The following is a 12536-nucleotide window of genomic DNA, read 5'->3' as shown; positions in this document are numbered from 1 at the left end:
TTTTTGTTTTGTTTTGTTTTTTACAAGTGTTGCCATTTTCTCATTTTAGTATAATTCTGGAGAAAGTGAGCCTGCTGGGGAAAGACGTAATACAAAGTTACTAAACAATTTTTTGCTTAAATTCATTGTGCTGTTGTTAACAGGCATGGTTTATTTGCTAAGTGTCCTGGGACAGGTGAGGGAGCGAGTGAGTGGAGCTGCTCAGGGAGGACATCAAACTACAGAGAGAGGGAGAGGGAGGAGCACAAGCTTTCTCTTCTTGAGAGAATGCTTAACAAATATATTCTTCATCAGTCAAGAGAAAACAGTGGGGAAAAATGGGTACATTACAGTTTTTCAGTATCTTTTTTAAATATCATATTGTCAGTGAAACAATCTAATTTCTGTAGTTTATTTTTGTGGTGCAAGTTGAATACATTATTCATTTTTTGTGTGTAATTTGTTTGTAAATAAGTACATTTTGTATATATTTTTTTTTTTGCATATTCATGTGTAAATAAAAGAAGTACTAATGTAAGTAAGTGTAATGTGTAAATGCTAAACAGTATAGTATATTTGTGATTTTGCAGTAAAAAAACAAGTTTTTTAATGTATAGTGAACAGCTGAGCTCCATTAATCACACGTGTCACTAGAGTGGATTTATATAAACCATATACACAGGGCTTGACATTAAAGGGGGGGTGAAATGCTATTTCATGCAAACTGAGTTTTTTACACTGTTAAAGAGTTGGATTCCCATGCTAAACATGGACAAAGTTTCAAAAATTAAGTTGTACGTTTGAAGGAGTATTTTTGTTCCAAAAAAACCTCTTCCGGTTTGTCACAAGTTTGGGAAAGTTTTTTTCGAGTATGGCTCTGTGTGACGTTAGATGGAGCGGAATTTCCTTATATGGGTCCTAAGGCACTTCTGCAGGAAGAGCGCACGCTCCCGTATAGCAGAGCACTGAGAGCACAACAGACTTCACTGATCAGAGCGAGAGCGTCGCCAAATGTCACAAAAGGAGTGTGTTTTTGGTTGCCAGGGCAAGACAACCCTGCACAGATTACCAAAAGAGAAACAGCATTAAGGGACCAGTGGATGGAGTTTATTTTTACAGAGCATCAACGGAGTTGTGCAAGTGTTTGTGTTTGTTCCCTGCATTTCGAAGATGCTTGTTTTACAAACAAGGTCCAGTTTGACGACGGATTTGCACATCGTTTATTTCTTAAAGATGATGCAATCCCAACAAGAAAGGGTCACGATCGTGTGTTGGAACCGCATGCGGTGAGTAAAACTGCTTCAAATATCTCTGCCTCCTCGTTAGTGCGTCCGCCTCCCATCAGAGAGCCGGGTTCGAGCCCCGCTCGGAGCGAGTCGTTGCTGCTGCTGCTCTCGTTCAGTTTCAGCCTTCACAGCTGTCACAGCTTCCAGACGCTCTCAACGCAAAAGCCTACTCGCGCTCGTGATTCTTTAGCTCCGCCCACACGTCACACCTCCAGCCGCTCGTGTTTTTCCGGGAAAAATCGGTACAGACCATCTTTCTCTTATGAATATAATAAAACTAAAGACTTTTTGGAGTTATGAAGGATGCAGTACTACTCTATAGGTACTCAAGATTAGCAGGATACTGAATGAAAACGAGCATTTCACCCCCCCTTTAAACTTATACACAAATAAGAATAAGACCATTATCAGCTCTAGATCATGCGATTAATTATAACCAATAAGACTGCTTGAAATGTTCATAGGAAAACACTGAATATGAAATATTCTGAAATATCGAGTGTTTGAGTTCTTCAGTGATGCTGGGCGGAGCATACATGAATATTCATGAGTTTCCTGTTTCACGTTAAAGCCCCACTGAAAATATTGACTCTTCGGATTACACACAAACTCCAAGTGTGATGGAGTTCAGCAGGTATTTAGGCTACTGTTCATTTAGGCACAATAGTTTGTAGATAGTGTTGTGTGTTATGTTTAATTCAGTTATTTCAGCTATTAATTTGTTGATGTGCCTGAGGATACACTCCAACATATGAGCCAACAAACATTTTTATGTACCTTATTTCGACTACCTTTAAAACGGTTAATAACTGATATAAATGTACCTTTGTGTTGGTGGCATAGTAAAGTTTGAGTTGTGATCCTTCTGTGGTGTTTCTTATTGTCAAAATCTATCTATCCATCCATCTAATACCATGGCTACCATAATTACAGGCCATTTAGTGTAAATGGTTCAATGGCTAGATGACAGAGTCCAGTGGTGCACAATTACATGTAATGACCAATTAAATAAGACTCATTGATTAGATCTTGCACTTGCATGTTGAAGACGGATGAGGCTAAATCAAGGACAGACTTTAAGAGATTTGGAAAGATACCTCGGGGTCCTCAAATAAAAATTTCTTCAAGCTTCATTTTTGAAAGTAAGTAATGTAAAATGTATATCTTTTTTTGTAATAATTTTTATACCCTTTTAGATGATGCTTTGAATTATATTAAAAAAGAAGGTACTTTAACAAAAGTGGTCAAAAAGAAAAGTGTCCAAGAAATTTTAGAAGAGATCCACATTTAAAAAATCCTGGATGCCATAAGCAAGCGCTTTTATTGGCCTGTGGACATACATTTTAATGTCAATCCTTTTTCATGTTTTCATACTATACATTTCTATTATTCCATCAAAACTGATTTTGATCATATTTTAGGTCAAACACTGTATTGCTTGTCAGAAAAAGCAATGATCTCTGAAGAAACCAACAGAAAATACGTGGTATTGAAAACCCAAGGAATATTTTAATTACAACAATTTTATAATAAACTTGAATGTGTATTAGGTGGCACAACCTTGGGATATTGTGGGGATGGGTTTAGTTGGAAAGCTCACGTCGACCAGTACGTGTGTGTCATGGTAGATTACTTTACAAAGTGGTGTGAAGCTTTCCCACTGAAACCAAAAGCCCAGAGGAGGTAAAGCCTTCATAATAAAATTGTTCTTTGAATTTGGTGCCCTTAAAAGACGCCTAACAGATCAAGGCCCTGAATTGGTAAATAAGGTTAGTGCTTTGCTTTTTGTCTTTTATTCCATTAATTGTTCTTCTAAATAAGGAAATGCCTAACTTTTGTTAATTTGTAATTGAGATTTGTACACCGATCAATCTGGGTGTGTGCCAAACTCTGGTCATTAAGATAAGTCTATGTGTGCCATACCATCCACCAATAAATGGACTGATTGAGAGACTCAATGGCACAATTCAGAGGTAAAACACAGTCCATATTTTTAAAATGAGACCATTTGCATATGGCAATATAATCTTACTGATTTTCTTTTTCCCGCTTTACAGATGTTTGAGCAAGTTGGTAGAGAACAGGCCAAGCTCGTGGGCTGATTATTTGGAGGCCACAATGTTTGGTCTGTGAACCAAAAAGCAGATAACAACCAAATTTTCACCATAGTTTCTTCTATTTGATCCACTTGATCTGGTACACTTTTCAGAAGATCATCCACCAAAAGCTCCCAGGGTCACCTCACCCATCACAACCACAACCTTCCCTGCCACATCTGTCCAGCCCCCAGCTCTCACACTGCACTATCCTGTTACCCTGCCAGTTAAACTTTCCCTGCAAAACATGCTTTGATCCCCCAGTCCGCGGCCTCCTCTGGTGACCCTACACTGTGACTTGCACTGATTGTATGTATCCAACCTTTTAAAAAAATAAAGTATGTAAAGAGAACAACACTCTATTATCATTAGTGTAATATCGTTGCTATTTTCAGTATTACAAGACATCTGGGCAGGAAAAGTAGGAGGAAGACTGTGGAGCAACATCGGTACATATAAAATATTTAAGATCGAGTGCCTTCAACCTGGAGAGAAGCTTGAGAGGGAGGTGAGCTAGTTTTCACACAATTCCTTATAATTCTTTCCTTATTTGGACTTCGTCATAATGTTTTTTTTAAACGAGTGACAAATGATTGAACCACTTTCTCGTTCAGGTTATGCAGGAAAGGGATTTGTCATGGATTCATTTCAAATGACAAATTTGTGAAATGGCAAGGCTAATGAAATGAAGAAGGTAAACAAGCTTGTTGTTTATTTTGATGTGATGATCATAAATGTTCATGTTTCATGTGTAATTGTCTGTGTACCCATAGATGAATCTGCAGGTATATGATTTGCTGGTGGGATCTGTAAATAAGGGTCACCACTGGACACCGCTGGTTTATTTTACACTATGATGTCTGTTTTTCTACACTATAAGAGAATGAATTTATCTTTTAATCTTAAAAGAAGAAATCCAGTGTCTTGCCAGGTAATATATCCTCATGAAAGAAGTATAATTTATATGAACTCCCTGTGGTGAAGGCAGGAGAAAAGATGCTCACTGCCTTAAGTCTGCGAGGTGAGAAATGAAGAACCCTCATCAGGTAAAGATTTGGGTTTTATACAGATGTTTCTTTCTTCTATAAAAGGGGTTTCATGGACAAAAAGGGTTTCAAGGGTGCCACATGGAGGTGGCACATTCCCACACAACCACTACCAGATGCCACGTCATGTGGGGTGTACGTGTGTGTTAAGGTAAGATGCTGTAACAATCTTTTTTTATATATATAAGTTGCATTATACTTGTTCACTCCCCCACCTGCACTCACCCATCTTCTAGTTTGCAGAAGCACTTCTTGGGGGAGACTTGACCTTCTCCTGCACAGACGCAAACATTGCACAGATGCGTGAAGACCTGGGTCTATGCCTTCTGAATGAATCAGGTTTTTCTTCATTATATTAAAAAGGTATAATGTATTACGACTTTTATAAGGAATATAGTCCCCTTGATTACCTTCCACAGCACCTCTGGATAACCTGTGCCTGGCTTGAGGAGAACAATATCCTAACCCACACCAGACCAGGTAGACACTTGGGTATGTTAGATTAGTTATATTATACTGCATATTACCACTACAGTCTATTTTAAAGTTGCACTACCGTATTCATTCATGTGATGTAAATCTGACTTTGTTTAGATTGCATATGACTCTTGCAACGGCCCGGTACCACTGGGACTGCATAAGCAGGCCAAGCTTACAGGCACATTTCATTTGTTTGGGATGTCAAGGCCTTATTTAAATTGTATTACGATTAGTAAATAAAGATTTTGTTTTAATGACTGTGCATCATTTTTCCATACATGTAAGTTCAGACTTTTATATATTAGTGAATCATGTAAGTGATTTCTCCCTCTTATCTTTAAATATGCTACTGTATCTTCTGCGGTAAATAATCTGACTGGCAGTAGCTGACTTCTAGTTTCTCAGCTTAAAGGAACAGCCTGATTTGTGTGAGTTTTATGGTCCTTTCCTGCCCTGTCTTTTCCATACCTTTTTATATCTATTTTTCACTCAAACTCTTATCATGCTTCAATCTCTACCGTTCTATTCCTTCTCTTCTTAACCATAAACAAGCTGGCTGCTAACCCCCAAACGCCGCTACACTGCTTGCTGCTCAACTTGCTTGCGTCCCAAACACAATCTTCCCAAAACGCATGAAATGCAAGCTTGGTAACAAGTCTTGAAAAATAAAAAGAGCCAACCCAAAGATTCTTGAAACCCCCAAAACTCTTTGAAAAACCGTATTGTGAAAAACTTGAACCGCAAACCCAAGTGAGAATCGTGAACCACACATTCAGAGAGTAAAAGAGAAATTTCCAGACTTCACTATGTTGAAATATCAACTCTTTAAGTACCCCATATTGTTTTGATTAACTTCACATTATTTAATTTACAGTTTTTTTTGTTATAAGTATATATTAAACACTTAACTTTTCTGTATATCTATGTAAAAGCATTATCTGTGTTCTATTTCAAGTACAAGTGAACATCAATGTATACATCCATTAATAGATAAAACTAGGTTTTTTTTTTGTTTTTTTACTTGTGGTGTTAAAGGGCTTTTGCATTTACTATAATGCATTACATTACTTTTGAATTACTAACTAAGTTACTTTAGAGAGTAACACTATTGTAATGCATTACTTTTAAAAGAAACTTTCCCCAACACTAAAAGAGATAGTATAAGCTGCCATCAGAAAGGCATTTGTGTGTTCGATCCACCATGTTGTGTATGTAACTTAATTTTTACTTCAGATATTGTCTGCAATGTTTATGGTCTTTTAGGGCAGGATAAGCAATATATTTAAATCATTTAGTTGGGTGTGAGACGGGCTAAATTTTGTGTTAGATCCGTTATCTATTTCTTTATGTATACCACAACTTCATAAGAGCCCAGACTCCAGCTTTCTGTATATTCCAAGATGTATGTGACTTTGTTTCTTCAATATAACACAAAGATTTTTAATTCAAACTGCTGCAATCTGTCAGTCATACAATGGAAGTGAATGGCAATCACAGCTTTTAAATCTGACACACATTTGAGGTCTTGGAGTCTCCACTAATGAGCTGATGAGTTGAATCAGGTGTGTTTGAATAGAGAGACAATGTGCAGTGTTGGGGGTTCTGCGGGACCGGGATTGGGAACCACTGCTTTAAGGGGAGCTACTCGATCTACAACAGGACCATCCTGCAGACTTCAGGTAGCCCTGAACACCCTGATTAGCTGGTTCTGGTGTGTTTGATTGAGGTTGGAGCTGAAATCTACAGGACAGTAGCTCTCCAGGAGCAGGTTCAGAAACCCCTGATCTACAACTTTAAGAAATACACCCTTCAAGTATTGTGGAGTATTTTATTTGGCCTGAGTTTGAGCTGTATTTTAAAACTCAATACATACATTAAATAACAAATATAATTTTTGGTAAAATGGCTTTAACACTTTGCTGAAGATAACAACACTGCCACATGGCTTTATTAAACAAATACTTTGATCTTAATTACAAAAACGTTAATCCAATCAGAAAAGAATGTGGCAGTGCATTAGCTGATTGTAAGGGTTTGAATGGAGGAGGTATGGGCTAAAGAAATAGACTTCAGGTGCTTCTCAAGAGATGATTCCTCATGTACTCGCTCCTCCATCCTCAAGCCTGTTACTCATAAACCAAACAGCATGATATGATGAAGGATGTGTCAGTTGTGTAATAACACCATGACAAGGCAAGATTTTTGTGGATTTACTACTGAAGAAACAAGCACCACTGGAATCTCAAGTTTCAGAGTATAAATCCATACGTTGAAAGATCCTTGGGGAAGACATTGAACTCCACCTGCTCCCGATGATGGGGATGGGACCCTGATTGGCAGCCTCCATAACTAATACTTTGCTTTGTCTGTAAGTGTCTGCCAGGGATCGATGGCTGCTTTAACAGCGACGTGAGCCAGCGGCAAAGACACCGAGACCTTCGACTAGCAGATTTAAGACTAGAGCGAAGGGATTAGACGAAGGCCTCGGCATGCTCCTGATCGCCTCCATCTGCTCGCTGTGTTGCTTCTGCAACAGATTCATAGTATCAGCGTGTCTTTTGTTCATGTTTGTGAACATCTTTTCAAACAGTTTCTGAGTTTCCTTCTCTGTGTTTCTATTCTTCGTCCTGAACTCTTCAATCTCCTGGCTCATCCTGTCCGCCTTCTCCTTAAAGCCCTTCTCCATCAGTGCGGCCTGCTCCCTCAGTTTGCTGTCCATGGCACGCTCGGCCTCCTCTCTCTGAAGCCTGATCTCCTCATCCATCTTCTCCTTCATCTGTCTCATCCTCTCTTCATTACTCCTCCTCTCGGTTTCCATCTTCTCTTCCAGCTGTCGCTGCTTCTGTTCCTTGGTGTTTATTTCTTGAGCCAGGAGAATGGCCTTCTCTCTTTCCTCTGGAAGAAGACCATTAGGCAAAAGTTATAACGTTTAGTATAAGTTTTAATGACTTTCATGTTAGAGTGTACATTGTTAGCACAACTTTCTTAATTTGGCAGACATCTGTATTATTTAGGTTACAAATTGGTGGAAATGCATTGCACATTGCAGATCACATCAAGTGCTGGAAACATGAGATAAAGACCATGTTCATCCTAGTGAAGATAAATATACTAAAATGTTTTTGAATCAGTTTCATGCTAAGTATAAAACAAACATTTTACTTATTGGAGCGTCCATTCGGAGATGCATTTTCAAACACCTGCAAAAGTGTCTTAAATCAGATTTGAAAATAACAATTAGTTTTTTTGTGCTATCCAGACTTTGTGCATTTTTCTTCAGAACTAGTGAATACTAACGATATTTGGTAGCAAGAAACTACACTGCATTTGATTATTAACGTATTAGTTTCAGTGTAAAGAAGGCACCATTTCTCTGATGAACATTTTCTCCTCTAGAAGTAGCTATTGTTTCATGCTAAAGACTCTCACCCATTAGTTTTTTCTCCTTCTCCGTCAGTTTATTGTCAGCCTGCAGAATTGCATTAGACTCCACCAACTTCTGCTTCAGAAACTCTTCAAGTGTGTCTTCTGCCTGTGGACACCACAAAACCACATAACATGAACCGCCACTACCACATATCTGTGACTAGTACTATCAAAACATTACATCTACTACTAATGCTTGGGTCAACTATTCATTGGGCATGAGTCTCATGGAATTTGGTTTTACATCACAACTGACATTTTTTTGTCACATAAAACAATGCAGCAAAACAAGACATTTTGCTTTTGTCCAAATCAACAAGCAGTGGAGTCTACCATACCAGTGTCCATGTCTCAACAGTGACATCAGAGGGTCAGTTAGAATTTGTTGAAGCATCGAAAATACATTTTGGGCCAAAAATAAAAAAAAAATACAACTTTAAATGTACAAATTTATGCCAATAACTATTGGCGAAAGCTACATCAAAGTGATTATTACATTTTAAATATGGATATTTTTCTTACAAAAAGAACATCAATTCACTTCAGGATGCCTTGGACATCCCCCGGAACCTTGTGAGACCCTTTTTGGGGTTTTTGATGGGCGCTTTTTATTTTACTTCTTTTGGACTGATGCATGCAACACCCTCTGAGTGGCATTAAACAGCTTGAAAGATCAAAGACAGTTTTTAATATAACTCTGACTGGATTCGTCTGAAAGAAGAAAGTCATGTACATCAAGGATGACTTGAGGGCGAGTAATTTATGGGCTAATTTTCATTTTTGGGTGAATTAACCCTTTATTATCTAAAAGGCCAGGTTGTGTGAGACATCAATGTCAAACAGTGATAATCACCTTGACTTGGTTATTGGCTTGTATTTTATAATTCTTCACAATGTCTTCAAGGTCCTGGGAGAAGAGAAGATGACCACCGGGTATGGCATAGGATCCTTTCTTCAGCTTCTCTGTCATTGTTCCAGAGAGGGATGACAAAATATTCTCACATCTTTTCTTTGAAGCCTCCTCATTTTGACACAAGTATCCATGAAAGAGATTATTAATGCCTTCCTGCAACACCACACAACATAGAGACAAAAAATAACACCATACATTAGAGGCTACAATGACTCAAAATACCTTTGAATCAAAAGCTGAATGTGAGGGTGCCTTTAGATTTCTTTTAATGGTTAAAATGTCAGAGACATATCACTCATTAACCAACCCCCCTCAAAAAATAAGAAAATGACTGAATGGAGTCACTGCTTTCTGGCCAAATATACCAGTTGTACCTATACCTATTGTAAACTTAGACTCTTTTGCATGACCATTATGTTTAATAACAATTTAGTGGTAGATAATTATTGAAAGGTCATCACCTCTAGAGATTTCAGGTACGTCCCCTCTGTGTCCTTAAAGGAGCGCTTCATTAGGACCTGTGTTGCAGTCCTGCTGAGACGTTGGTGTTCTGATGTGACCTCCTTCAGTTCCAGAGGGAAGGACTTCTTCAGCTTCTCCATGCCACTCTGGTACACCTCAAGCCCCTCCTTCAGCGCAGCCTCATTCTCAATCAGTGCCATGGCCATCACAGCGTTCTCCAGAAAGGGAACTTTACCGCTGGAAAGCGTGTCTACATACGTCTTCGCAAACTGACCCAGGACTACAGGGAAGGAGAAACAAAACAACATTAACTCAAGACATTCAATTCAGAAACCCTACTGGTATACATACACTGCCTGGACAAAAATCTGGATTAAATAAGTAAATGTTTAACATTTTAGACTTGAATCACTATTGATAGTCTTTGGGATGTCGACTTTACTCTGCCTGTACAAAAATAAATCGCACACTTTAAAATTTTTCCTTGGACCGCCTTTTTCATATTGCGCTTTTGTTGAGCCATTGTTGTGACAATGTTATGCAACATCACAACAATTATTTCCATGAAAAGTTGTATAAATGTTTGGCCAAGATCTTTTATTGCCAGTGGAACTGCTCTGTAAAATCAACTCCAGCTGCATATCGCAGACATTTCTTTTCTACTTCTTAAAAGAATAAGCCATAAAATTGGTTGTATTTTATGGTTAATTCTTTATATTATATTATATTATATATATTTTTCTTATTATTGTAACTTTTCAGTTCTATTCAATAATTGCAAATTTGTTATGTCACATCATTTCAAAAAATCCTGTTGTATCACCTCTGCCAGTGACTGTGTATCCGTCCTTCAGCTTCTTTACTTCACTCTTCTCAAAGACAAAGTTGCAGAAACGTTGCGTGACCTCCTGAAAATCTGGGGAAAGTTCAGCAGGATCCAGGCTCTCCAGATGAGACACTTTCTCTGGGGCGGTTGGGAAAGGGAAAGTAAAACACTTCCGGGATGGGAAATAATTTCGGATACAGTGCCGTGGAAGGTTGAACTCGTTGACAGTTCTTGAAGAGCCTTTAAAAGATGCATTTGTCAAAGATATTAGCAAAATACAGTGTTGCTCAATAAATTTAAATTCCCAATTGCTTTCAAATGCTTGCATGTTTTTGCAGAAATTATATTTAATTATTAATAAAGTGCCCCTATTATGGGTTATAAAAGGTTCATATTTTGGTTTTGGAGTCCCCAACGACAGGTTTACATAAATGCAAAGTCAAAAACACTTTCATGGTCTTATAATCTGCTTTTACTTTTACCTTATTTGCTCAACAACTCACAAATGATTCACTCAACAATTCATTTTTCCAAACCCCTCCTTTGCATTACACTAATCTGTGGTGATTGGTCCGATTGGTCGATTTTATTTAAAGCAATGTTTGTGATCTTTTATCGCTCCAAAAGTGGCACCTAGTGGCAAAAAATTATTTGCATTTTCATTCAGACCAACGCAAAAATCTAGTTTTCCCAGGTCTGCGCACGCAACAAGTGGGTGACCAATACAGTTATATTTCATGTTGATGTCAACATGAAATGGCTTGGGATTCATTTTAAAATGACTTGTTTCATAAAAAGTCATTTTCAAAAATCAATAATAAGGGCACTTTAATATTATTTAACTGGCTGACTATATTTCTAATTTATGGTCAGATGATATAAAAGCTCAATTTGCATATCACCTGGTTTCAGCTTCAAGGCAAATTCCAAGTATTGGTCCTCGGTCACGTAAGTGCCATTTATTTTTTGTTCGAGGGTGAAGTCCCTCACGGCCCAGATGAAACTGGGGAAGAACTTGACAAACTCTGAGTCCTCTCCATCGTCATCAGATTTGATCTTGATGTACTCCGTTAACTCTGTGACATATCTGTAGTTGGTTAAGGTTTGGATACTAGGCAAATAGGGAACATCTTAATGCCATAGAGAAAACAGAGAGCTAGAGGTGTCAATAATGATGTATTCCTTCAGTTCCAGAGCTCCTTGAATAGCATATAACTGGTCTTGAAAGAAACTGAAAATATACGTGCATATGCTGTTGCATTTGTAATGCACAATCCAAATTGTGCATTTATTTGAGCTATCACAGGATGGGAGTATATTTGTGTAATAAAAGGGTTCCCAAACTTATCCATTCCCCACCTAGACTGGCATAATACAATACCAAAAGAGTAAAGAGTAAATGGATCTCAGAGAACAGTACAATAAAAACGTCTCAGGTTACGCATGTAAGCATGGTTCCCTGGGAAGGGGAACGAGACACTGCATGCATCTGAGGAATGTCTTCAGAATGACTGGTGTCTGAAGTATGAGTCCAAACATGATAATGAACTTGACACTGGCAGCCCATGACGTCATGACAGGAGTATAAAAGGGCACCTGCAAAAAACATAATTCAAAACGTCTTGTCTGGGAAGCAGCGTCTCATTCCCCTTCTCGAGGAACCATGGTTACATGCATAACCCGAGACGTTCCCTTTTGAAGAGCATTTGTGAAACTGTTTTTCAAAACCCTTTTATATAACGCTGACTGGATCAGAAGCTGTTGTTGTGTTGTCTCCTTTTTTTGCCCTCCACTCCACAGATTACAAATTTTTTAGTATTTTTCATGAGGATATATGAAAATTTCATTTTTGTTTAAATTCAATCAAACCCCGGAAAAGGCAGGAAAGTTAGACCATGGATATTTGAACTTACTACTACAGGTTTAATAATGCTGTTCCCGCCATTCTACACAGAACAAAGTCAGGTCAAACCACACATGGACAGAAAATTAATGAACCATTAAGAGTACTGTATAATGTAG

General features: G+C 38.1%; 2 protein-coding genes across 3 annotated transcripts in view; one reads left to right on the top strand and one right to left on the bottom strand.

The window, feature by feature from the left end:
- LOC127952767 (gastrula zinc finger protein XlCGF8.2DB-like) overlaps positions 1–12536 on the top strand; it is a 270368-nt gene that overhangs the window by 98620 nt on the left and 159212 nt on the right. The gene's annotated exons all lie outside the window — the stretch shown is intronic.
- LOC127952758 (guanylate-binding protein 1-like) overlaps positions 6702–12536 on the bottom strand; it is a 95979-nt gene continuing 90144 nt past the window's right edge. For both annotated transcript variants that reach the window (XM_052551471.1, XM_052551473.1), the window contains exons 5-10: positions 11417–11601; positions 10512–10754; positions 9688–9968; positions 9167–9379; positions 8317–8419; positions 6702–7782 (exon numbers count right to left, since the gene is read on the bottom strand). In XM_052551471.1, the coding sequence (XP_052407431.1) occupies positions 7286–7782; positions 8317–8419; positions 9167–9379; positions 9688–9968; positions 10512–10754; positions 11417–11601 (1522 nt within the window). In that variant the 3' untranslated portion in view covers positions 6702–7285. The remainder of the gene's footprint in view (positions 7783–8316; positions 8420–9166; positions 9380–9687; positions 9969–10511; positions 10755–11416; positions 11602–12536) is intronic.

This window comes from Carassius gibelio, chromosome B3 (assembly GCF_023724105.1).
Source record: "Carassius gibelio isolate Cgi1373 ecotype wild population from Czech Republic chromosome B3, carGib1.2-hapl.c, whole genome shotgun sequence".
NCBI lineage: Eukaryota > Metazoa > Chordata > Actinopteri > Cypriniformes > Cyprinidae > Carassius > Carassius gibelio.
The sequence above is the reverse complement of the archived record's forward strand: the minus strand, read 5'-3'. Positions and strand labels throughout refer to the sequence as shown.